General features: G+C 45.2%; 2 protein-coding genes across 3 annotated transcripts in view; one reads left to right on the top strand and one right to left on the bottom strand.

Moving 5' to 3' along the window:
• nr3c2 (nuclear receptor subfamily 3, group C, member 2) overlaps positions 1-11,383 on the top strand; it is a 77,696-nt gene extending 66,313 nt beyond the window's left edge. For both annotated transcript variants that reach the window (XM_076033067.1, XM_076033066.1), the window contains 2 exons: positions 4,636-4,793; positions 5,405-11,383. In XM_076033067.1, coding sequence (XP_075889182.1) covers positions 4,636-4,793; positions 5,405-5,560 — 314 coding nt within the window. In that variant the 3' untranslated portion in view covers positions 5,561-11,383. The remainder of the gene's footprint in view (positions 1-4,635; positions 4,794-5,404) is intronic.
• A 2,936-nt stretch (positions 11,384-14,319) lies between these two features.
• Positions 14,320-27,207, bottom strand: part of arhgap10 (Rho GTPase activating protein 10) — a 46,241-nt gene continuing 33,353 nt past the window's right edge. Inside the window, exons 21-23 of the mRNA XM_076033069.1 lie at positions 20,433-20,531; positions 17,591-17,682; positions 14,320-15,863 (exon numbers count right to left, since the gene is read on the bottom strand). Coding sequence (XP_075889184.1) covers positions 15,775-15,863; positions 17,591-17,682; positions 20,433-20,531 — 280 coding nt within the window. The 3' untranslated portion in view covers positions 14,320-15,774. The remainder of the gene's footprint in view (positions 15,864-17,590; positions 17,683-20,432; positions 20,532-27,207) is intronic.

Below are 27,207 nucleotides of genomic sequence, written 5' to 3'. Positions count from 1 at the left end.
TCTTTTCTTTCTTTCGTTCTTTCTTTTTTTTTTTTTTTATAAATGTATGACTTTCTGTGCGTGTGTGTGTGTGTGTGTGTGTGTGTGTTTGCGTGCGTGTGTTTATTAGTGAGAGAGAGCGAGAGAGCGAGCGGGGGAGTGGTGGGGGCCAAAGGCAGAGAGGGATAAAGAGAGGAAGGCTGTTATTCCTCTCTGACCTTGGCTAAGGTTTCACTGAGCCCGCGGTGTCTCATGACCCTGTTTGGATTGCGCTCCAGAGCGGCGGCCTGCTCAAACCAGTTACACTCCTCACCTCCGTCCACACAGGCAGGCGTACAGTAAGATAGCGTAGCGCGATTACCTCGCCGGTTTGTCCTCTTTAGCCAAACGCTCGTCTCCAGGAAATGTTTGCTCGGCCTTGTTTCCCCGGGCGGCGAGGCGGCTGTGCTGCGACCTGTTTGCCAGCTTGATGGCGACGGTGGGTTTTTTTGTGTGTGTGTGTGCGTTAGTGACACGCTTTCCAGTGAATATTTGAAAAAATAAAACAAAAAAAAACATGCTCATTCAAACGGCAGCCCTTTTTTTTTTTGTTTTTTTGTTTTTTTGTTTTTTATGAGATTTGCATCCAGCCTGAATCTTCTCCAGGTTTGTCACGCTCAGGTTGTAAAAAATAATTATAAAAAAAAGAATCCCTGTTACTGATGAATAGTAGTGGAGACCGAACGGTTGGGCGCAGTGTGTCTGTTATGTATGTGAGGACGACCCGCAGCGGGAGGCTGCGTCTTCCTGGACAACACGCGCGGCTAATGGCGCCGTGTGTTTCGCCTCCGCTTTCATGCATTAGGAATAAAGGCGAGCGCTCCTGGTGCATACTTCGAAAAAAAAGAAAAAGCAGCTAAATAAAGAAAAAGGTTGGCTGGGGGGGTAGGTGTGTGTGTGTGGTGGGGGGGGGGGGGGTTGGTTGGGCTCCTTACCTGCAGCTCTAAAATTCAGTTTGACACCAATTATGGCCGTCTGAATGGCCTATTTTAGGTTTCGGTCATGGTAAAGCCAGTAAATGCCAGGTCAGGTTCTAATCAGGTCGTTATGTGGGTCAGTGGGAGAAAAACAGAAAGTCCAAACACCGCCGTGGGTTTTAGCACATTCTTATCATGTCAGCCACGGAAAAAACGGAGGAGGAAAAAACAAACAAAAAAAACAACATGAAGAAGAGGCGCAGGAAAATGGCAGAGCCTCGACCGCTCGGGCAGCCCTGCAGCTGTACAGTGCGTCACGCTCGGAGGTGATGATGGTGCATCAAAGCAAGGTGAAGGGAATTACACAAAAAACAAGACAAGCAAAGAGGATGAGAGATATCGACCCGCACAGCCCCAACTGACTGTCTGACTGACTGAGTGAGTGAGTGAGTGACTGACTGACTGACTGACTGACTGACTGACTGACTGACTGACTGACAAGAGTGCAGCTTGTCGCTGGCGGCTGATTTTCTTCTGCGGGAGCTGCTGTTGTTTGCTCGGCCTGACGTGCGCCGACCTCTTAAACCACCCGAGTTCAGAATGTGACGCCCAGGCGTGGAAGATATTTTCATGGAGACTTTAAAACACTGTAAAAACTTCGAGGGCAGCTGACACGAGAGCGAGTGTGTGCGAGCGCGTTTGCCAACCCCGTGGTGGATTTTATTTTGGTGGAGACCGACGGCTCACGTGATGGAGAAGGCTCTCTTAAGAAAATATATGAATGACTAACAGAGGCCCAGGATGACTAACGGCCGTAAGTCAGGCGGCAGATAATCAAATGGAGATATTTTGGAAGTTGCTCAGCGATGGCAGTGAAGTTCTGCGGTTAAAATGTGTCAGATGAGAAGTTTTTGGCCGTCGTCATCGAGCATCACCAACTCAGTTGTGTGACACATCATCAGCTATTGTTGCCAGCGCAATGAGTCGCAGCTAGCAGACCGGGCGAGCCGCGGTCTGATACCCCTGGTGAGATGATTTAGGAAGAAGAAAGTTAGTCGAGTTGACTTTGAGAGAGAAAATAGAGTTCAGCTGGCGCGACTCGTTCCACGTGCTGAGGTTCCACATGTTTGAAAATGGGAATTCATTCTCAAGCGGGTTTTTTTGCGGGCTGAATAAAGGTTAAATAGAATGAAATGAAAATTGAAGGATCACGTGGAAATGTCACCACAAAGCTGTTGTCCAGTTTTGTCAGAATTAAAATCCCGAAGTCACGATCGGTCGTATTGGCTGGACAAGGACGAGCGAGGGCGTTTTCCCCCAGACTGATTTAAGATGAGAGAGCCGTGGTGGTTAATAATCTGGTTGTCAGCGGCTCAATGTCATTTAGCAGCGTTTGGCAGCTTTCCACGTCTGTGACTTTGTTCCTCTGTGCGGGGACGCACCGAGGCTGAGACTCACACTGGCCCGTGTTTAGTTTGGTGTTTTTCGGTTTGGGGGACCACAACCACTGGTGCAAACTAAACAGCCTCTGCTCATCTGTCAGCCACTTCAGACAGCCTGAAAGGGATAGTGCTGCTTGTCATCACTTCCTGTAGTGTTGATTGGATTAGAAGTTATAAAGCTGTGGGGCTTCTGGAATAATCTCTTGAAATCACTGTTTGATATGCATAACTTTTTTAAATTGTGTTTTTTAAATACTTGTATCGATTAGGATGTTTTCAATTAACAGTGAAGGTTTGCAACTAAAACGATGTGCGGCCAATTTTGCGATTTTTGCCAACAAAAAAATTCAAGAAGGGCGACGCTACGCTGCAGAATGGGGTCAGTCTGTATGAAACCTCACTCAACCACTCCCACCAACCTGAGGACACGCCTCCTCACATTTCAGGCCGTGGAGTGCTATGTATTAGCAAGCTACTCAAGTTACGTAGCGAAAGCCAGCTAATTTATTGCTATCAGCGATATTACACTGCCCTCTAGTGGAGTGAATTTATATTCTACACACCAGTATGTAAAGACTGCATAAATAATTGAACGTTCTTGGGATTTAGATGAAGGTGGACTCCGTGAGTCGATCGTGGGTGGCAAAATGAGCGGCAGAGGACACATTTTTCCATGCTGAAGTGCTCCGCAATGAGACTTGCGAGAAAAAAACAAAGGCCTTTTGAATTCCTCCTGTTTCAGTCCATATGTACCGTAGCAAAGCAACATGAAAAATAATTGGCCGATGCTCCTTTTTGGAGGCCGTGAAAATGTTAACGATTGATCCCGTTGCCCCACTAACTCTTTGCGCAAATGGCTGAACAGCATTCGTGAATGGAAACACGAGCGTGTGAGAAATGAAACTGTGCAACCAGGTGTGAACGGGACCCGAGTTTCCCCACCGCCGCTGATTCCGGATGCTGCCGCGCAGCGTCGTGATAAATGAACGCTCACCAGTGGCCAGTGAGTAATCTGCCAGACTAATAGGTTTTGGTTGACACATAATCAGGGGTCTTTAATAGAGCCAAGCGCCGGTGCTGCCTTTCTCTGGCTTGCAGAGGAAAAAGCCTCTAATCAGTGCTTTCCTGCAGACCGCTTGTCTGTCGCCAGTCTGTGGCTCCTCCAGCAAAAAGCCTCTCGAAACGGTGAAAGTGGCTGTAACGAGTTGCTAAACAGGCTGAGGTTATCACACACAGGCAAAATGTCCAAAAAAAGAGGGGAGAGGATAGTGCGTGGGAGACTGTGCGTAATTCACTGAGCACCTCTAATTACCCTGAACACAGCTTTACACGTTTCTGCATTAGAGGAAGCATACAGGTGGTGGCGCAGGGCCCGAGCCCATTAACTGGAAGTCTGGTTTAATGGCTGTTTCACAGCCTTTTTTCTCAGCTCCTCCATAAATTCATGCCACATAGCTGCTGCTTTTCATTTTTGTACGTCACCAAGGAAAATCAGCTTAGAGATATTTAAACCTCTTTGTGATTAACAAACATCACGAAAAAATGGTTTCAAAATAGTTTGCTGCAGTAAGTAATATATTTCATACATCATATATATGTATATACACACATATATATATATATGGTTGGACTGCAGCCAATTTGACTAAGAAAGTTAATATGTTTCATAACTGTTTCATTAAAACGGACTGATGTTATAAAAGTATTCCCAATGTATGAGGGCAATGATCTTGTGTCTTGACTGTCTAACTAATTTTGGAATGTTTTTATTCTAATTTTCACATTTGTGCTTAGTTCACAAATAATATCTACTCTTAAATTAAAAACATAAAACAATGTTGGCGTCACATAGTTGTAGATTTTTTTTTTTTTTTAATTGGCATTTGACATTTTTAGAAAAACAAAACTGAAAAATGTAGTTGTCGGCTCATTCCTGGTTTGGCTACTGAGTTTCGTTAATTCCAATACAGACATCTAATATTTCATAGCTAGTCTGAGAAGAAAATGTTGGTTGGGTGCAGCAGCTTTGACGCGGTAGTTTAACACAAACAGACGGGACACGTTATACTGCAATGGCTTTTCTTCCTTGCATGTCAAATGACCAACAACTTGTAGTACATTTGAGTTAAAGCAGCAAAAAGCTGCTTGTTGTCCTTTGTTCTGAGTGATTTTTAACGAAAGGGGAAACATCAGTCTGCGAGTTAAAGTCCACCTTAGCACCAAACCATCAGTTGACCGAGGTTTGTTTCGTTCCCCAGTTCCGAAAGAGGGCCTGAAGAACCAGGCGGCGTTCGAGGAGATGAGGGTTAATTACATTAAGGAGCTCCGCCGCTCTGTGGGGAAAGCCACCAACAACTCGGGCCAGACCTGGCAACGCTTCTTCCAGCTCACCAAGCTGCTGGACGCCATGCACGATGTAAGTAGCTGCTCCTCCTCTCCACCAACCACCAGCCACCCCCAGCCCCCACGGCAGCCCCTCGATGCCGCCGAGCCTCCACACAACGTGTCTGCCGGCTCTTTGAGAGCAAAAATGGCAAATCTGGGTAATGCATTTACGTCGCCATTCAGCTGCGCCATGGCTAGCAATGAGGATTAATGCGGCCTGATCTCTCCCCGAGGGAGAAGGACAGGGGAGTTATTTTGGAAGAGGCACTGACCAGCTTGTGGTGGTGAGTGAAACAGAAGGGGATCAGTGCCAGCTCCAGTTTCTAGCTTCTGGATCTGAGCAGACACTGTGTAGCAAATATCCTAAAATCACAAATCCCAACCTCTCCCAAAAAAAAACCCAAACAAACGAGCAAGTCATCGGCATAAATGGCCAGAGTTCAGTGACCTTAGGGACTACGTAAACAGACTTAGTGCTGAATGGATTAGAATCACCTTAAATGGAGGGCAGGGCAGGAAATAAAAAAAATCAGTGGTGCCCTCAAGTGGTGAGCTGATGTCGTTGGGGTAATCACGCCATTTCTTATATTCTAATGAGTTGAGCCAGTCTGAATGTAAATGCTGGCTGTGTCTCTCGTCCAGCTGGTGGGAAGCCTGTTGGACTTCTGCTTCTACACCTTCCGCGAGTCGCAGGCCCTGAAGGTGGAGTTCCCCGAAATGCTGGTGGAGATCATCAGCGACCAGATACCAAAGGTGGAGTCGGGTCTCACTCACACCATCTACTTCCACAAGAAGTGACCTCGTCAGCGGCCCCCGAACGGAAGCGGCACCGGGAAGCAGGAAGCTGGTTGGGAGAAAGCGGAGCGAGTTCGTGAGGCAACGGGAAGAGGAAGAGGAACCGCGTCGGCTAAAGAGGAAAAGTTCTGATCGCTTGGCCCTGCGTGGTTTTTTTTGTTGGTTTTCTTTTTGCCAGCATTGTAGAGAGGCGCAGTCTGTCTTGAGCGCAAAGCGGACAGTGACTCTGGCCCCCTTCCTGCCGCTGTCGCCTCGGGCAGGTTGGGGCTTCACGGAGCTCCAGCACTACATGGCGAGATGGACCAGTGACAGAGTGACCCCAGGTTCTCCCCATCACCTGCCCCTTTTAGCTCCCGGCCCCAAAGACGATAAGTGTTTTCTACGGAGATAAAGCCATACATTTCTTAGGATGCGCTCGCGTACAAGTCACAGCGCGCAAATCACACGTACACAGACATAGAGACAGACAGACAGACACACACACACACACACACACACACAAACACACACACACACACACAGTGGGAAGCTGGCACACACGCTGTTGACATGCCTTCACAGAAACGCACACTGCGCGCACTAAAAGTCAGAAGGGTAATTTAGGTGAGAGAAAAAAATAGCCTTTCATGAATATTAACTGATGCTTATGCAGTCTTTTAAAAAGAAGAAAATGAATAGCACTATGAAAAAAGAAAAAAAGCCAATCCTTAGAATTTGCTTTGCGGCGTAGCGACATGCTACAAGATGCTGGGCGAAGGAGGGCGTTGCGTGGAGGCACGGGAATCCCAGGGCGAAAGGTCTATTTGAATACGCTTCAAGGGCTAAACAAGAGTCATCACAAGCTGGATAATCACATCAGATTCTGACGAGCCCGAATTGCAATCGGCGTCACGGCAGCAGTCATCGTCGACGTTTCTTTTCAATCCGAAACGTCTAGTGAAACAATCAAATACAAAAAATCAATTATGCAAAAGTCCAACGCAAAAGCTGTTTTGAGATTTTAAAACAGAAAGTCTTACATGTGTAAAAAATGCTCGCCTGAAATATGAAATTTTCACCCATTTACTACACGCCCCCCCCACCCGTGAAGGTTTTCTAATCTACGTAACTGTTACGGAGTTTCACACACGCAGAGTCCCGGTCCCTGAGTTCTTTCCGCCTGTGGCATTTTCGGCCTGTGAGATACGGCAACCCAAATGGTCTAAAAACAGCGACGTTAACGCTCCGTTTTCAGCCAAAATATTCACTGCAGCCTACGAGCCAGGAGCGGCGAGCACGTGAGTGTGCTAAGATCGGTGAGAACGCCGCACAGCTGATCCCAGAAAGTTGCTGTGTATACAGTACAGCTTGAAGGAGAGCCGGCTGTGTTGCATTCAAGCTTTTCTCCCGTCCGCTAACATCGACGCAAGAGGCTGCCAGGGATGATTTGTCTAAATTTATGGTGGTAACATTCTTATTTCAAGTTGCCGCATCCTCCAGACATCAAATGAGTGACATTTAATGAGATGATGAGAGGCAAATATATATATACATGTATAAATCCAGTGGGTGGAATAACCTCTGTGAAACTCCAGAACAGTCACGGGGTTTGGAAAACATTCCCATGGGATCAGAGGCAAAGAGAAAATGGTTGAAGTGTCAGTTTTGGGTGAACTGTTCCTTTAAGCTCCCGTGTCATCGAGTTACTCTTTCAGGCATCGTGGTGGTTGTAGAATTAAGACCGCAGCATCGAGCGATTGCAACCTTGCCGTTGAAGTGGTCAGGAGTGCTGCAGGATCGAGGGGTGGGGGAAGGGCCGGGGAGGGTTGGGTTGGAGGGGCGGTGTGGAAGAGAAAAACACTTATTTCACGGCGGAAAGCGTTTCAGAAGAGTCGGCCGGTAATGGATTGGACTGCGGTGCATCCATAGTAATTGTGTTTTTGTGTTATCTCCTGAGCAGCTGTTCAAATGTCTGTTTTTACTCACAATGAAGCGAAACCAGCCCTTTGTGAACCGTCACTTATCTACTCTTCCCAGAAATAATAATAATACTACTACTACTACTACTACTACAAATAAAAAATAAAAAAAGTGTTTTATAAAAAAATAAAAAAGTGTGTTGTAAAGGTTTAGTTTTTGACAAAGCCAGTCATTTTACATTAAGGTGCTTCATTTCTACCAAAAAAAATAAATATATGTACAGTAGACAGTCGGTGTAGGCTGTATCTAAACACACACACACACTCACACACACACACACATATTCTGTATAGCTGGTGTAACCCAGAGCAGTACTCCGCAGTGCTTACAGCCAACAAACAGGAAAAGGAAGAAAAAAAAATACAAAAAAAGCAGCAACATTTAGGACGGCCAGGCAGACACAGTGTACAGGTATTAACACATCCTACTCAGCTGTTGTACAGTTAGCGTCGGGCGCTACGTGATGCTCTCTGAAGAACCGTTCCAACCTTCTTGTCGTCGTCCTTCCCTCCCCGACCGGCCCGGCCCGGCCTGGCCCGGCCCGGCCCGGCCCGACTCGGCCCAGCTCGACTATTTTTAGCCGTGGCGGGCCCAGTCATCTGGACCATTACCTTGTCTCACACCCCACTGCTTTCTGGGAGCTTGTGGAACACTACTGTGATGCTGCTGAAAAGCGAAAGGAGCCGCCGGGGGCAGACAACCACAGAGAGGCGGTGCGTTTGAGGGAGGGGAAGGTTGTGATTGTGCGCGTCTTTTTTTTTTCTCTCTCTCTCTCTTTGTTTTGTTTTCGATGCCCTGTGGTTGTGTATTTACATGTATGAATGGAATAAGGACGTGTGTGCGTGCGTGTCCTTCCTGGCAAGCATGTGCACACTTGATCTGCTCTCTCAGCGTGGGAATGATGCATTTTATGTTACAGGATCAGCCGTATCCTATTTCCACATTTAGATTTTGCACAGAGGAGATACAATGTGAAATGAGGCATTAGTGCAGCTAAAGCAAGAATTGTCTGTCTTTGATGAAGCAACTGTGATGTTGCGGGAGGGAGTGGGGGGGTTGTGGGGTTGTGTGTATGTGTATGTGTGTGTGTGTGTGTGAGTGTGTCGGGGGGGGGGGAAAGAGTTCACGCATGGCCACCCACCCGAGCCTGAAAGTTCGACAAACACGACGTCACCCGTGTTGCGTTCGAGGCCGCAGGTTCATATCGGTGATCAGCGACCGCCACAGTTGTTAGGGACTGTGTACAAATTATTTGAGTTTTTTTTTAATGTTTTGTTTGTTTGTTTGTTTGTTTGTGTGTTTTGCCAGAAGCAGGTTTTTGTTGGGATTTGAAGGTGGATTTTTTTTTTTCATTCCAGAATTATTTATTTTGTATTTATTCTGGGGTGGAAACATTACGGCACTTGACACACACACTTACACACACACACACACACACACACACACACACACACACACACACACCGTGCCCAGTGGTGAATTTGTTGTCTTGTTTATCGATAATGATGATGATGATGATGATGATGATGATATAAGGAGGGGCCAAAAACATAGTCCTATGTGGGGTATTGTGCTTTTTTTTTTCCTCTAGTTTTTTGAAGACATCACAGATTTGGTTCCCCTGCTCTCTTGATTCATTTTTGTACAGACCCTTGTCAGAAAAGAAGCCTCATTTTGCAGCCTGTATTTCTTGTCCATATTGTGCTTAAAAATTGTGAAGGACCTTTCAGCCAACCTTCTTGCTGTTCCTTTCTTTTGCCCCTTTTTTTTTTCGTCCTTTGTAAGGAATTAAAAAAAAAACTGTCAAAAGGTTCATAGGATGAATGGGAAAGTATTTTTGAGAGAATTATATTTTGCTGGAAAACAATATTTAAGTACTTTGTCTAAAAAAAAAATATCCTTTTTGTAAAATGAGATGTTAATGCATGCTTTTTGATGAGATGTTTACATTGTATTTAAAAAAGGGAAAATCGTGCCTTTTTTATCTCACCTGATTTACAGTTTTACAGTATATATTGTAAATAACGCAGCGAGTCCTTATGTTCAGAATAGTATAAAGCATTTCTACTTTAACCGTTAAGTTGGAATATTGGAAAACAAACAAAAAAAAAATGTGTGTTTCCCACTCTCCGTGTTCTGTGTTGGATCACAGAGTAGAATTTTACAATAAAGGTTGGCGGTTGGCACCAGAGAGGTCCACATAGAGAAATGAATGTATCATACATTGTGAGAGACTTATGGAACTTACTACCTGAATGTTAGAGTACATTGATGATCTTATTAAGTAATTTTTTTTTTTACTTTTTGTTTTGCATCATTGTTCACGTGACTCAAACAAATTAATAGTGATGATAATCTTTATTTTATTTTTATTTTTTACTTTGTAACAAGATGTATGAAGTGGGTTCTGGAGTTGTTGGTTGTTGAGTTTCCCTGAGACAAGGCGGTTTCGACAATGAGCACCATGATAAATAAAAAAAAACAATCACAAAATGTTTGAAAAACATGAAAAAAAAATGTCTTAAAACTCAGAAATCTGCACAAACATGAAATGAACTGATGGATGTAGTCACATTTGTTCTTGAACATTTATTGCACTAACGTAAAGCAGAAGACTCAAGCGTAAAAGACTCGGTTTTCCCAAAGAATTGTAAAAGTGAAGTTCTCGCCACCGCTCTCCTGCACTCCAGAAATAGGCCCGGACTGCTTTCACAGGATTTTATTAATCTAACCAGATGAGGACTTAGATTAGAAAATTGATTTCACTCTCATGTCTGTATGGAAACAAAATAGGAAGCAAATGCCAGGGGTAGAACCGTGAGGAACGTTCCAAAAATGAGACTGCAGGCTGCGCGTCGGATGCAGCACGGCTAGCAGTTCTTATGCTGAGTGGAGTGCCCTCTGACTGTACAATTATGATTTTAATTTAAAAATTAACATTTTAGGAACAGCCTTTGACAGTAATTTAATAAAAACAGACTTTTTGTCAGCATCCTTTCAAACTGTTGAGCTTCTTGTTAGAACTGTTGCACCTTTAGGGGACAAAAACACAGCAGTGGTCAGGAGGTTTGGAGGGCAGGGACAAACACCTAACTGGCCCTGTTGTAACAAACATGGGGCAGGCATTGGGGCCCTTTGTGATGTCAAAAATGGCCGACTTAGCATGTTTTTTGCATGCACTTTCTGAGAAGTGGAGCGTGGGTAGAGGATGAACGTTTGTCATTTCTGTGAAGTTGTCAGACACAGAACAGTGACGTGAATTTAGCATACATTAACAACCTAACACGGGACCTTCAAGATACAGACATTTGAGTGTCATCAAGCTGTGAAGGGCAAGAAATTGTCTTTTAAAGTGAACAAAGCGAATGAACAGGGTCTTTTGCTCATTTGCTCCGTCAGTCGTCATCTTCTCAGTCAAACCGATAGAAATCAGTCTCCCTCCACATCGACGCGTTTGAGGCGCGAATGACTCAGAATGTGTTCAGCTGCCGGTTCACAGTACACTTTTTTGTGTCGCCTTTTCCGTGGAGTCACGTCATTGCCATGCTCTTGTTCACGGTGATGAAACGGGTGCAGAGAGACTAAGCCATATCTCCACAGCCATGGCATTTCTTTTTAATATATAAATATATACAGATGCTTTCTCGTTTCTTTTCTCTCCCCCAGTACAAAACCTGACTTTTTACTCGAGGGCGCTTTGTACAATACTTCTCAGTAACTCTCCAGCAAAAACGTACAGTAGACATCCTTCAACATGAACCAATACAACATCTTTCAGAGCAGTTCCTACTGTATATCTTGATGCAGATGATTGCCATAATTGTGTTTGCAAACTATTGCAAGATTCTAATAAAACTGTTAAAGCGATCTTTTGATGCGACTCCAGTTTGTGTGTGTGTGCGTGATCAAGAGCTCCGCCACGAGACATAAGCTATGGGAAATGTGCCCTGAAAAAAACTCCCCCCCCCCCGATGCCCCCCTCCCCCAAAAAAACAAAAAAAAAAACAGCGGCGTTTGATCTGGATTAATTCAAAACAGCTGCATGTATCTGGTGGCTGCGAGGGGAGGATAATGAGGCAAAAACAACACAGCGTTAGCATGGAAAAACAAATGATGTGGAGCAGCAGCAGGTAGAGCAGTCGCGCGAGAGAAGATGAGCAGAACAAAGGCAGCGTGGAGAGGGGAGAGCGCGAGAAAACGACATAAATAAAGCATGCAAGGACGAGATTTTTACTGTAAAAAAAAAAAAAAAAAAAAAAAAAAGCACCGCCCGTGGAGGGGGGTTCGGGGTGCGTGAGGGAAAAAGAAAAAAAAAATCAAAAAAAAAAATCACCATTAACCTTGTTAAAAGCTGATCTGAAAACACGCCTGCTCTGCCAGACTGTGGAGCAGACAGTATTACTTTTTTGCTCATTTATTTTTCTCCCTCCCAATCCTCAGCCCTCTCCAAATCTCCCCCAGATTTCCAATTGCTTTCACTTGTAGCCGTGCCAGATAAACAGAATCTATTGGATCAGGCTGATTTCACGGCTGCGCCCGCGCACATGGCAGCTTCTGTGGCCCGCTCTCGCTCGCTCTCACTCCCTCCCTCTCTCTCTCTCTCTCTCTCTCTCTCTCTCTCTCTCTCTCTCTCTCTCTCTCCCTGAGCTCTGGGGTTTTCTCCGTCCCTCCCCCTCCACAGTCTCTCTGCTGTGTTGGAAATTTGTTTTCCCCCCTTCAAAAAAAAAGAAAAGAAAAAAATCTTAGGCGCTTTCCCCCTCTCTGTGAAGGAAGTGACTTGGACCTGACTTGGTACTGAATGCTGGGCCCCATTGCAACCTGCACGTGCTTTTAGTTTGAGGTGAACTACCTACCTGCAGGCTCAGAGCTGAGCTGAATCACGGCGCGGCTCTCTGGTGCCGAGGCTGAAGGACACTGCGTCACAGGACAGAGGACACCTGGCGCAGAGCCAGGAAACTGGGAAAATGACAAAGAATCATCTGGCTTTTCTTTCAACCACATCTGTACATACGTGTGCAGATAGGCGAGACTCGGCTGATGTATGCATCATCTCTCTCTCTCTCTCTCTCTCTCTCTCACACACACACACACACACACACACACAAGTGTAATTGAAAGAATTCTTTTTTTTTTAATTGTTTTAAATATTATAACAATGAGTGCAGATTTTCTTTAATCATTAAATCAATAAATTCAGCTGTTTGTATTACGTACAAACTGTTGACTTGCCATCCGCAATATTTGAATCCACCTGCTGCTTTTCTTCAGTTAAAGCCTAATAATGGCTCTACACACTGTGGAATCTGTGCAAAAAAGGAAAAGATCAGTTCTTTCCAAATGAATACGTCATCTGTTTAATACTCACCCAGATGTAGCTAGAGTCTCATAGTGACATTTTCTAATCCACATAATAGTTCTTGAGTTTCACAGAAAAGCAACTCTAACCCTAACTTTGGAAATAGACTCCAATGTTAAAAAAGGGACAGCAAATAAGCAGAACACATGCCCATACCGTTCATGCAGGTTCATCCAAGTGTCCATAAATCACAACAGTCCTATTTCACTTGAAATGACAACAATAATGCCATTTTTTAGATTTAGGGTTAAACCCAACCCTAAACCTAACCAGATCCCCAACACCAACCCTACACCTAAATTTAACCGCAACCCGAGCCATAATCCCAATCCTAATCCCAATCCTAACCCTACCTCTAGCCCCAATGCTAAACCTAGTCCCAACCACAACCCTGACCTCTACCTAACCCTAAGGGTAGAGATGGGGTTGCTAACCCTATTTTTTTCCACCAGGAGGTACATTTAGGAACCCCTGCAGTAGTTGACCCCAATGAGCTGAACTACACAACTCCTGATTTGGAGGCCACAGTGGGAGCCAGGGTTAAAAAAAATAAATTGGGCGCTGTTGTTAACCGAATTGATCAAATATTACTATCAGGAGTCTGACCCTGACCCCGGTCAGTAGAAAAGGGAAGCAGGAGGAGACAGTGGGCAGAGGGGGAGGCGGGCAGAGGAGACGTCTCTGTGGTTCAGCAGGACTGTGACAGACGGTGATGGGGGGGGGGCTCTGGGTGATGACATGGGCGAGGGCTGGGGAATATTTTGCCAATCACATTAGTTCTGCCTCATTTAATTATGCAATCAACGACGTCCAACGTGGCTTCGGGGAGCTGCAGCACATATGTGTCACACACAAAAACCGCAGCTCCTGACCTCGGCTATTTTCAAACTGGACCGAGTGGGTGCGTGTGTGCGCTTGTATTCCCAAACAGCCGTCCAGCCCATTTACTGCTGCTAGCCTCAGACTGACGATAATTATGTAACTGAAGCTAAAGCACCAGGTCTGGAGGCCGCTTTGTGCGTTAATTACACAGACACAGTCCAAGAGTGACCATGCGGGAGGCTTCAGATAAGGGAGGCAGACTGGCTTTTGGATGACCACGTTTTTTCTTCTTTTTTTTTCAGTTTTACTTTGGAAAAAAAGTTATTTTGGGAGCAGCTTTCAGTCAGCTGGCCTGCTGCAGGTCCACACAGGGAGGAGGTATGAGGGGTGTTAACAGCACTGGCAGCAGAGTTCACTCCAAACATTTTTTTATGTGAGGGAAACTGTGGGCCTGCTCACAGAAGGAACAGGTGAGTCAGGAGAAATTTGTCATTATGGTGTTTGATTATATTTTGCTATGCTTTGCAGTATGTTAGAATTTCTGATGCAAACTCAAAAGGTTCCTTTTCCCAGTTGAGTTCGGCAGAAGAATAAGAATAATAATTCTGGACTTCCGTTGGACAACTTCTGGATGATCATTTATCACATTTATTTCATGACAAGAACACATGATACAATAAAGAACAAAACAGTTTTTATTTGCCTAGCATTGATCAAGAGGATGCTCAGAGATATAAAAAGGAGAAGTCAAGGCCCTTTACAAATGCCATAAATCAATGTCTTAAATTACTGCATTTAAAAACACAGCGTGCCGGGCTGAAGCTCTCAGAAAAATTAAAATGTCCCAGCGGACAGCTGCGGGATGAATCGTAATGGAACATGTTTGCATGCTAAAAAAAAAGAAAAAACAAATAAAAAGCTTTCCCATTACCTAACGGAGATGTGTAAAACATACTTGGCAGCTACATCAATCTGAACACACATTGAACATTTGCAAAACTGGAATACTGCATTTTGTGGAATTACTGAAAAGGGAAAACTTGGACAGCTTACCAAGAACAAAAAGAACGATTAAGTAATAACTGTTTGTGTTACATTTTGTCGGAGTGTTTCTCTGCTCAGAGGGAAAACTGAACAACGTTGAATATACAAATCTGAAACAAAAAAACAAACAAACAAAAGAGATACTTGGACAAGAGAACCCTCGGATGTCCTGTCAGATTGTACCTCTTGCTGACTGTCGGACACGTGAGGTCCGGGAGACATCCAAGAGGCGTGTCGCCGTGAAGGAGTGTGCACCAAGAGCAACACCAAACCAAAAGAGTGCGTAAAGTCCCAAATCAAAAAAAAGTCATGCGTGCCAATTAAATGCGACGGCATCACTACAGTGAGGTGCCTGCTCTCGACTCTCCCGACGGCAGCTGCGGCAGCGACATTCTCACACATCCCCACACACACATCCGCACTATGTGTCGCAGCGTTTAAGGCACAGCCGGCGCGGCGTCTCCAATACCCAGAAAGCTAAAAACAAACCGTTGAGTCTTGAGCTGCTGCGTTTGGTGCAAAAAAAAGAAAAAAAAATGTATATATATGATAACAATAAAAAGTTGAATTGACTTGTATTTTTGTACTCTGGAGCTCATGGATACCATGTATACTTGGTGGTGGTGGTGGGGGTAGTGGGGAACGTGGGGGTGCGAAGATGAGGTGGTGGTGGCGGGGGGTTGCGGGGTGAGACGCTCGTTTGCTGCCAAAGTAACCTGAATCGGAAAAAGGGGGTTGTGCAGCATATTTTTATCATACAGCAGAAAATTCATAATATAAGTGCAAACCGATTCTCAAATTCCTGGTGGGTCCTAAAAGCAAAAGTCAAACGGAAATGCAATGAAATGCACATGCAAGCCGGGTCTCTCCCCCCGGCAGCCAGAAGAGTACGAAGGTTTCCGCAGGTGTGAGTTCAGTCCGTCGGTGACGCTCTGTCTCTGCCGTGAACGTCCGTGCGGGTCGAGGACTCTCTCTGTGTGTGTCAGCGCCAGTCAATAAATATTTCCGTCGTCCGCCGTGTCAGTGGCAGCGGCGGCTACAGCATCTCCACGTAGTTCTCTGGGATGAGGCCCCTCTTCCCGCCCAGCTCGCCCTCCAGCCAGCCCGGCTCCCTGGACGGAGTCACTGCAGGAGAGGCGGAGGAGGACCAGGAGGAGGAGGAGGAGGAGGAAGACGTGTGAGACGGATGAACGCATTTTATCTGTACTGTACATCCCCTGCCACTTTTTTTTTCTTTTTCTCCAGAGGGCAATTTTCCCCAAAATTTCACCGCTTAATCTCAAGAGCATTTTATTATTTTTTTTTAAACAAACCGTACGACAGATGTGTCGGAGAGCCAAACGTTTGGCAAATCCTCCCAGGATTCCTGATTAGCCCGCAAAGTGAGCCGGTTTAAAATGTTGGAGGGTGTTTGGGAGACGGCAGCAGCTGCCGAGGTGAAACCGTCGGCATGAGCGTCGAAAGGCACAAGTGGGAGGAAACTAATTCGACACGTCGTTTACTCCTTTTTCACTGGGATACGCCGACCGTATCTTCTCGAGTTCACGCCGAGAGGAGGTGTGAATTTGTCCGGAAGGGCTCATACGTCTTGACTTTTTTCATGCACGCTCTTCACGTCTAATCACGCGTGATTTTGACGTTACGACGAGATTATAATCTGGTACATTGCATTTGAATTATGGTCAAGTGATTATGGTCAATTTTAAATGGTTACAGGGTCGTTATTCTAAACTTGTGGAAAAAAAACTAAATAAAATCTCTTCAGCCAGTGTTTGGGAATCTATATCCTGTTTCTGTTAGACTGCAGCTGTGTGGAGAAGGAGGACATGGAACATTTTAAATTTTTATTTTAAGGTTTAGGAAAAATCAACATAGGCTGATTTTCATTAATGCCAAGCTCTATACAGAGGGCACGAGGACCTCTTGGCATTTCGCGCATTTGCAAAAAATACATTTAAAAGTATTTGAATAGTGAGCGGCAAAATATGCAACATGTCAAAGGTCTTAAAGATGCGGTAGTTCTGTATTTACCAAAAAAACTCATCATGTAAGATTTATAGGAACTGTGAATCAATACCTTTGAAGCCCGAGGAAGTCCGAGGACATCAGAAAGAAAGTAAGAACACATCGTGCTGGAACTAAAGCTTCGAGTTTGGAAGCGCGGCTCAGGAAATAAAAATGGTAAAGATCCATTTTTCTTTAAGTTTTGATGCAATTAGATTTTGTTTCTTCCTGTTCTTAATCTGACTTCACTCCAGTTTTTAGCCATGCCTTGAAATATACTGTCATCTAATACCCGATACCAAAATGCTGATGGCTTAAATAATATGCACTTCCCGTAAAACACGGAATGGAAAACATGAGAAATGTATAAAATATACAAACGTAGAAACAATACCGAGAAAAACTCAACCTGATGGACAGAGCACACCTTTGACTTTCTACCTCAATGCAGCATGAAACTACTGTACAACCAATCCTGCCATGAGCAGCAAAGCATTTTTTTTTTTATTATCAGAGAATCGGCGTGTTCGCTCCCTCTGTAAATTCTATATTGTCTCTACAGTCTGAGAGGCTCGGACAAATAGGAAGTGCTAAATCCTCATTTCCTCGGAGAGTGATTAAAGCTCCGCCGAGCCTCTCGCAGACTCACTGCAGGGGGAAATCTGTCGGCGCCCCCCCACCTCACCCCCACTCCCGCCCCTCCCCCGCCTCCCTCTCCGCGTTCAAGCGCCCCTCGTCACATCTCCGCGTTCAACTGAAGATCGGATCGACTGTTCAGGGTCCTCGTCCAAATCCAATATACCAGGGCTGGTTCTGAGTGAGCGACTGGTGTAGGAGATAACACTTACCGGCATTGAATATTGCGCCGGCCTGGAAGGAGAGCTCAGAGTCGTGCTCGGCCTCACATGGGAACATAGCCTTGGCTTTCCTGCTGGTGACACTGAAAAATGAAGGCAATCAGTGAGCTGGCGGAGCTTTGGGGAGGATTACCGCTTAGTTCAATCTGGGCCCCGGGCCTGCCTGCCTTGCCTGCCTGCTCACTCACTCGCTATGCCTGAAACAGCGCAAATGGGCCGGGCTGGAAGGGGACCAATGGAGGAGCCCGGCACGCGGTGCACTGTTGCCCTATCTGCAGTCTAGACCAGGGCTGGGCAAACCTTTTGACTGGTGGGGCCACAATGGGTGTTAAGATTTGACAGAGGGGGCCGGAGCAGGAGCAGATGGATGGAGTGTTTTGGTGAGCCAACTCATAGGACAAGCAAATATATCCTGGGATATTAGAAAACGTGCTTTAATATCTATTGAAAAAGAACAAAAGCATTGCAACAAAATGTGTGTCTTTGAAGCCCTCACGGTATTTAGTATTCTGTACTGAAATTAGTCTTAAATCACTGAAAAAGGGATGAAATACATATATTTTATAAATTACTTCCTATTAATATTCTTCAAGTTCAGCGGGCCAGATTAAAAAGCTGAACAGACCACATATGGCCCCCGGGGCCATAGTTTGCCCACGCCTGGTCTAGATAGACGTGAGAACAAGTCAAAACAAACACGCACTGAGACGCGGCACCGTTTGTAGCCTGCTTTGTACCGTTAAAAAAGCAGGCAGACAACCATCGACGGTGAGGTAATTAAAAAGCGTCGGGGGGATTCTTAAAGTAGGTTCCCACATAAGCAGAGGCAGAGAAAAGAAAACGGCTCTCCCGCGTGCAGCCGTGCTCACAAAACCCACATTTGAGAGTTTGGTGGGGCCCAATTGAAATCAGTTTGATGTCCAGGGGCTGCACTCAAAGAAACCATATTCATTGCCTGGCAAAAGGTTGGTAAACAAAAAGATGCATTTCTATGCAACAGCGTTTCTGGGAAACACTAAAAAAAAAAGAGGCTTCCCAAAGAAGGGTTGTTTTGCTCACCGCTGCAAAGTGTTATCGGGGATGCCAGCAACATTACCATGTAGAAGTTGTGCCTTCTACACACGATGCCCTGATAAATATTTCATACTCTTTCTGCAGAGCAGTAACAATGGAGGATGAGAAAGGAGAAAGAGGAAATGCAAAGCAAAAAAATAAATAAATAAAAAATGTCGCGGTCGCAGACTTGTCAATACAACGATGTTTGGCTGAGTTCTTGAATTTAGAATTTTGCAAGAATGCATTCTGGCTGAACCGCGTTTGAAAACATAAAGATTTGTATTCACGGGGAAAGAAAAAAAAACAAAAAAAACATAGAATGACCGAGTTGTCTGCGATTGCCTCTGTGGGTCTCTGAAAGCAAAAAAGCAAAATCATCATTCATTGGCAAAGAAGCGCCGCAAAACGTGAATTTCAAAGGCAAATTGTGAGCGGGCCATCCGGTTGGTTGAGATTGAGGGAGTGTGACAGAAAGGGGGGAAGATTGCCGCCTTCTGCTAAATGTCACGCTCAGGTCGCATTAGGTCGCCTTAAAAGTCGACAGTATTCAAAGCAGGGGGTGGGGGGTGCCAGCGTCAGCGACAAGTGCGAGTTGACTGAACGTGCACACTGACACGAGCAACCAGTAGACGTGCAAGCGAGTGACTACAGTGGTGCAAAAACAATAAGGGGCAAGAATGAAATGAAATTTCTGCAGCACACATGCTTTAACACTCCACCGGGTGACAAGTGCTGCAAGTCTCACTGTGGCAAGTCGGTCACGAGGTGCAACATCATTGACTTTAACGCATAACATCTCATCTTCTTCCGTAGGTTTGCAAGAAAGAAAGAGAGTGTTTGTATGCTCGGGTGATGCGGTATTTCATACTCTCACACCGGGAAAATCCCCTTTTACATTTCCTTGTCATATGATGCATTTATTAGCGGGGGAGGCCCCCTCGGGCCCGATGCAGCCGGCGCCTCAAGAGGTTCTATTATATTGCATAAGTCGTCAAGGGTTCAGTGGGTCACGCTGAAGTTTCAGATCCCCAGTTTTGTGAAATCTGTTAACCGTCAGCAGCCAGAAATCCCTGGTATTGAGCCACTCAGGCACTGCGCTGGCAACCACTGCATGTGACTCTTGTTTCATTTCCATTTTGGGGATACAGCTTGTTTGGGACTGAGTTGGAATGGAGACCCGGAGACCCGGTGACTCTAAACCAGGGGTCACCAACACGGTGCCAGCGGGCGCCAGGTAGCCCCCAACCCTCGAGGGGTTGGGGGCTACCTAAAAATAGCACAACTCAGTGAGCTGCGTCTAAAATGTCATTTTATCCAACCTTGCTAAGTCATTGTTGATAATTATTGTGAGAACTAATTAAAATGATCAGTGCCTTCACATAAATCAGTATCATTAATGATAAAATATAAGTAAAGGCTAACTGAGAGAAAGTGTTATTTCAGAAGAGTGTGGCAAACTGGTTGCCCTTCATACAACTCAGTAGCTATGAAGTAGCTCTCAGGTCCAAAAAGGTTGGTGGCCCCTTCTCTAAACTAAGGCGATGACGACAACCTTAAGACCATGTGCTGCTCTAGATAAAATGCTCTACTAGGTCGAAAAGGCATCACGGACTACGTAACAATTCAGGTGCACCGAAAACTAGCGAGCTTCAATGAGAAGCGAAACGAAACAGAACAAAATATCCGTTATCTCAGGAGCTACATCAAAATGCACCAAGAAAACTCTTGCAAGAGGAAAGAAGGCAGAGAATCTGAATCACGGAGAACCACGGCTCACCTTTCCTCTGGATTTTCCCTCTCAGAAGCAGCTGTAGCGGCGGCAGGGTGGGTGTCCAATGGTGTCTCAGGATTGGACCAGGAAACAGCAGAGGGCGTCCTGCATAGGAAAAAAACAAAACAGAAAAGAAAACCAAGACTCAAGTCCCCACAGATTCAAAGGTGTGCCAGTCATCAGGCTTAATCATCGGGTATAAATACCAAACTGAGCATTTTGGTAGAAAACTACTTCCAACCCAAACATGTGTATCACAATACATATGGGTGTTATTCAGGTTATTCAGATTAAGTGTCATCTACCTGACACCAGGGTCTTTATTTTTGATACAGTAAATAGTCCAAACTAAATATTAGCCTGACGACTAGAGAGGAACATTCTGGAAAGTCTTCATACGTTGTAGTTTTTGATTGTAGTGAGTGTGAGTGTGTGTGTTGATAACTTACGCCTTGCCGTGCTACGCACTCCAAAGCCATTTAGCCTAAAGTAGCCAACACTGCACAGTGTTGCGGTTGTGTTTTTAATTTTCTCCACCGTAGCGCACATCCAAAAATTAGCACAGTCGCAAAGCTGTGCGTCTATACCGACAAAGGGCCACTGCGCTACTTTCCTAATTTTACATCAACAGCGGATCTCCAGCATGTTTATCATCAACCTGCAAAGCAGCAGCCCGCGAGTTCGCAATAACCGGAGGGAGGGAGAGAAAAAAAAAAAACAATGCAGAAGTGCTCAGTTGAGACAGCGAAGGCGAAGGTTACAAAGCATAGGGCCAAGAATTGTTCCGTTGAATTGCATAATGCATCCATTATGCTTTAATGCACGTGTGCCGTTCACCTTTTGGTCTGCTGAGTCGGGCCTGTTTAAAGGTCAGAATCACATCAGAGGATACAGGACGCAGGGAGAGGGCGAGAGGTTGCGGGGGGGCGTGTCAGTTGACGTCTTTTACAAACCAGATCTGCATGAAAAGTAAAAGTGCATTTAGCTGCACAGTGTGGGTTCTGTTGACTGTGTGTTTGTCGCTCCATTATGCTGTGTTAGAGTGTATTCGCCGACAACGTTTACATGCAGAGTTTAATTGGACTAAGCTCACAATTCGGTTTTCTCATCTAATCGGACTTCTCTCCTTGTCCCGGTTTCCATGTAGCTGAGAAAATTGAATTATTAACGGGAACGCGTCCACTTCCTCCACACTAGGGGGCGATATGAGTCTTTCCAGCGTGGTAATTTCCGGTTACAACTAGAGCGCGATAATGTCCGTACTGGTCTTCAATTTAACGAGTTTGTGCTTTGCCAATGTCAGCCGATTTGTCAGTTATTTACAAACACACACAACTATTACTGCCAATTTTACTGCCGAAGCCCACATCTACCACAGCAAATATACTCTTGTAAATGAGCGCTACATACTAATGACATTCCAGAAAGAGGAAATATAATGTACGCAAATGAGTCACCCGAGTAAAATATCTAGCAACTGTCTTCCTATCGGCTATCATGTTTTCTTTACTTTCATAAAAATCGCCAGTAACACGCTGTGTATATTTGTGATATTTTTCTTCTTTTTTTTAATCACCATTTGGTGATATGGTGAGGCAGACAACGCCGTGTGCTGTTGGAGGGCTACAACAAAACAATGTCTTCGATTCTACACTTTGTGCAGTCAGCGTGGCGGGTGATCCGGACCCTTCGTTCTTGGTGCATACGGGAAACAGATTGGTGGGAGAGGGTTTGGCTGAAACGTGATAATTTGAAGACGGGAGTTGGCGTGTGTGTACCTGTTCAAACTGGAAAGTGTCCATGGAATAAGCGCCTGAAAAAGTTCAACAGTCACTCTATGCAATTGAATATAAATGATTTATATTATAATTTAATCTTTGCTTTTGTTGGTCATATATATATATTTTTTAATGACAATCAAGCTGGTCTTGCTGATCTTTATCATTACGGCCATCACAGGCTTCCACTGAGCACCAGGTTGAAAAAACAAGAGATTGCAGCAAGGACACGTGTGCAAACACGCAACGTTTTTCTGGTGGGATTTTTTTTTTAAGGAAAGACAAAAAAAAAAAAAAACTACGGCAATATGAAATACGAAATATAATACCGACCCCTGACCTGCAATGTTGTTCTGTGCAAATTTTATGGAGAACTCCTCTCATTGTAATAAGACTTTTGCAATAATTATGTCACGATTTCCTCATCAGGTCTGTTTATTGATGATCTGAGGCAGTAATTCCTACTGGTGCTAATATTAATAGATAGAATGTTATTGACGATGTAAAAAAGAAAAGGAAAATCAGCTGTTGAATGAACAGACGTTCATCATTTGAGTGAAGCACTTCAATCTCATACATGATACATTAGTGAACCATCCCAATACAAAAATATATATAGAATAAATAAACAAAACCACTGCCTTTGGCAATATTATTCATTTTAGAACACGTGGAACCAAATGCGAAGGGCTCAAGCCTGCAATCACAGCTGCTCGACACTGGCTGGTGTTGGTGGTGGTGGTGGGTGGGGGAGTGAACCAAGTGTTGTGCTGGCCCTGCCTCCATCAGGCGGGCGGGTGGGGGTCCCTGTGAAGGCAGAGCAAAAGCAGAGGAGAGCCTGAGGCCGAGCCAGGCATCCCTCTGTGTTCCATGCCTGCCCCAGGGCCGCCGCTAATACAGCACATAATGAGCAAATTGCTCCTAGCTGCCGCTCCCATAGAGACAGTAATAAAGGCAATTAAAGGAGCAGCTGGGAAGGGGAGGGGATATTTTGAATGGTGGCTACATTAGCCGCTGCGGAGGAGGAGGATGGAAGTGGGGAGTGTAGGTGGAGGGGGTGAGGGACCAGGTGGACCGCAGGTGAAGGTGAAGAACACAGTGAGGCGCTCACGCTCTCGGTTCCACGTGAGCTCCGTCCCTCCATCCCCAGCAGGGCCCGGTCAGGTCTCGGGACCGCTTGTGATTTATAGCTTCTGCGGGAGGATGGGGGCCACTGTTGTGATCAGCTGATTCGCACGCGCTGCACTGCAGCACATCCACTTGTTAACCCCGGTCCCAGCTTCCCACTGTCCTCCGCCTGGGCTACAGCCAAGAGAAGCAGGAGCTGATGAGAGGAGGAGGCACCTCGCAGGTGTGTCAATCAAAAAAAGACAAGAAAGGTGGGAATTTTTTTGTAAAAAGCTCACAGTGAATGGTTCGTTTAGCCAGAGATGGATGATACGAATCTGCGAGGGCCTTTTTTTTTTTAGCTGAGTGAAGGGGGGTCGGGGGGTTGGGGAGAGGGGTGGCTGCCACATGGCTGCCCTAGAAACTTGTTAAATGTACCAGAGGTAAATGGATTCATCCCAAAATTGCTTTTCACAATTATTGCTAAGCCAAACCGAGGGAAATCATTTGCCGTTTCTCCTCAACGAAAATAGCATTGCGCTTTGAATTGCTCATCTGTTGTTTTTTCACCCATCGCAGGGCCTAGCTAAGCCGCTTCTGTAAACATGATTAAATACAGTAAATGGGTACTCATGTGAAAATACACTGTGTGAGGCTCGCATCGGAAATCCGTCTCCACGCAGTGTCGATACATGTATATTTAAGCGTGCAACATTTTGAAAATTAGGGAATTTTGTGAGCGCAAACATGACGGTGGGGATGAAGTTTAACACTGGAAAAACTGTCATTATACCCAAATGTGGAAAAAAAAAACCAAGAGAAAATAAAGTCCAAAATCTAACTTTGAGGTATTGACAGACTTGCTATAATCCTTTGACTCCATGTTGCATGTTATTCATTACTGGTAATCTGCATCAACCTCAATAACTTGCCATCAGAACACCGACTCTTAAAAGGTCCAGTGTGTAATATTTGTCTTGATTTATGATTTTTTTTTTATTGGTAAAAGCCTAATGCTCATACACACATTTTTTTTTTTTTTAAAAAGTGTGTAATTCCAGTACCAGAAAAGTCATTTGGTTTTCCCACCCTTTGAACGGTTCTTATATGTATAACAATATACATATAGCAAGGGTCCTGCTCCCAGTTAGCTGCCATCTTGCACATCTCTATGGTGTTAACAATCCAGCCCACCTGACAGTGCGTTAGGGTTTCTGTTTGCGTCTTCAAATAAACCAATGAAGAAGAAGGTGGACTAGCTATCCGGGTTTGGGTGCGCTGGCCAACGTAGTTCACCGGCAAACTCAGGAGGGGGCGGGAGAGTGAAAGACGCTGCAATCCGAAATGTAACCACTTGATGTTGCTGTTTCTTTATCAAAATCTCCAAATATTACACAGTCAACCTCTTAACGATGTCTCCGCCAGGCAGAGGCTTCCTTGACATGTCATTTCATCTCACCCGGGGAATCAGCGCCTCATGCTCGGATGGCCGAGAAGAAGAAGCTGAGCGGCGACGTCTCAAAGCCGCCGTGTTTCAGCAAGAGGCATGAACCTGGCGCTCTCCCCCCACGGTTTCCCAGCTGGAACAGACACACCAGGCTGTGTCTCCCAGAAACCCGGCGTCCCAGCTGGTTTACACGTAAAGAGCCGGTGCTCGTCATCCCGCTGACTTTTTCCTTCCCCGTGTTGTGTTGTGACAGAATATGCAGAGTGGAAAGACTGCAAGACTGATTAACCGGTCCACCGCTTCATCAGGCTGATTTCTGCCATTGATACCGGCTGATGAGAGCACTTGAGGTTGATATTTCAAAAATGAAAAGGAAATGAAGGTTAAATTCTGCAAACTGTGTGCTTGTTCAAGAAGATGCTGAGGGCTGTTTTTTTGTTTTTAGTGTAAAACTACTTTTTATTTACTGCATTTTTGAATAAATGATATTTTATACAGGTTACTTGTTTAGTTAAAAGCATTTTTTATTTAACAAAAGATACAATTCATTTAATCCAATATCCAATCAAAGAAAATCCATTTCAAAAAACAATTTTCACAATCAATTTTCACATTTAAGTTTTTATACAGTTTGGATTATCTGTGAAACATTTATCCATCCATCCTTACTCTATGCTTAACCTGCACTGCTGCAACCTGCCCCAGCTGTCTGAAGGGGGTAGGCTTCAAGACAGCTGGGACCAAATTCATAAATTCATTAATACATTTAAATTCATTTAAATTTATTTAAAATATTGGAACGCAGAGACGATTTACTTCAAAACAGACAGGCGAACAGATGCAGACAAGGATTTCAAATATGGTCATCCGCTGCCGAAAAAAAAACCCCAAAACATTTTTTTCCCCAAAATGATGAACTTTAACCTACATGTCCTGTGTCATGTGGGCCGCTTGTTGGAATCATTTCTAAATAGAATGAAAACGTCTTCTGTTTTGTTGTCTTAGCTTCACTTTTTCTGAAAACCCTGTATTTTTTTTATAGCGTCAAATCACGCAGCCAGAGCCAGAGAGAGAGATTTTAAAATTTTGATTCCCCTGCACCAAAAATAATTCAATATAAAATGATATTTATGAGCACTCGTGTCTGTTCACTCAGGCCATTTTCACGTAGGTGTGGACCATTACGAAGCCAAGCGCGCAAACTGAGTGCATGTGTCCAGCCGACTGATGAGAGAAGCCCTTTCTTTCAACTATTATTCTATCATTATTATCACATTATCAAAAAGTGCGGGGTTAGAAACGGCACCGAAAAAAGGAAGAAGAAAAAAAGAAAAAGACAATCAACAGAAGGGAACTGCTGTTTCGTATTACCGCAGGAATTTTTCCCTGCAGCATCCGGGGCTCGTTGATCCTGGCGAGGGAACTAACGCAAAGGGATGTGCGGGGCTTTCAACTTTGCTTTCTGCATTCGGGCAGGAAGGGCAGCGGTGGGATTTGGTAGCATTTGGAGAAGAAAGCGGGATAAAACCTACAGCCACGGACGGCTGCCCGGCCACCGCCGGTTTGGGTGGGCAGGAAATAACCTCTGATCCACCATTTTATGATTCACAGCTGTCTAGCAACGCCAAGCGGTGAGGCCGAAGCGGAGGAGGAGGAGGAGAGGCGGCCAGCGAGAGGCGGGATCTCCGTCCCGAGTCCTTGGGCACGACTCGGGGCGGAGGAGCTGCCGCAAGAGGAGGAGAGAAAAACTACAGTATTCAGGGGGAAGGTGGAGAAATGAGGGGAAAAAATCAGCAGAAAACGACAGAAGTGATAAATCACGGCGCGATATGCGAAGAAATGAGGCACAAAATAGCCACAGTGCATTCAGAATACGGGAGAGTTTTCACTGCAGAATGGCTACTAGTACTGCCGCCGTCACTGCTGCTGCTCTCTTTGGCTCGGACCACAGCAGGACGCCGGGTTCCGGGGGCCGGAGAGGCGCTGCGCTAACAGATCTCCGCCATGTCGCGCGCCACAATTTATGAGGGGACAGCGCCAGGGCGACACCCTGTGACATATGGCACAAGTCTTCATAAAGGGACGGCGGCTGTGGCTATAAGGGTAAACAAGATGAATATCTCCCCAATGTCAATACGATTTACACGGCCAACGCTCGGCCACCTGTCCGCCCGACAAATAAGAGTGGAGATTTATGATGCCCTCCCCTCCTTCCACCCCCCTAGCGGTTCCTCCTTCCGTCTTTCCAACATGAGGCCACATATGTGAGAAAGGACGGAAAAAAAAAAAAAAAAAAAAAAAAACACCCACAGGGAGGGAAAAACAAACAAAGAGGGAACGGAGTTGGTTACATAAGTAATATACTGCCTCGTCTGCACCGATAGAGCCTCATGCCTGTACATGCTAGCAACTGCAGAGGTCAGAGTGACAAAGGAGTGCCGACTGCCTT

This window comes from Nelusetta ayraudi, unplaced genomic scaffold (genome assembly GCF_046127955.1).
Source record: "Nelusetta ayraudi isolate G7.1 ecotype Tasmania unplaced genomic scaffold, CSIRO-AGI_Nayr_v1 ptg000004l, whole genome shotgun sequence".
Lineage (NCBI taxonomy): Eukaryota > Metazoa > Chordata > Actinopteri > Tetraodontiformes > Monacanthidae > Nelusetta > Nelusetta ayraudi.
The sequence above is the reverse complement of the archived record's forward strand: the minus strand, read 5'-3'. Positions and strand labels throughout refer to the sequence as shown.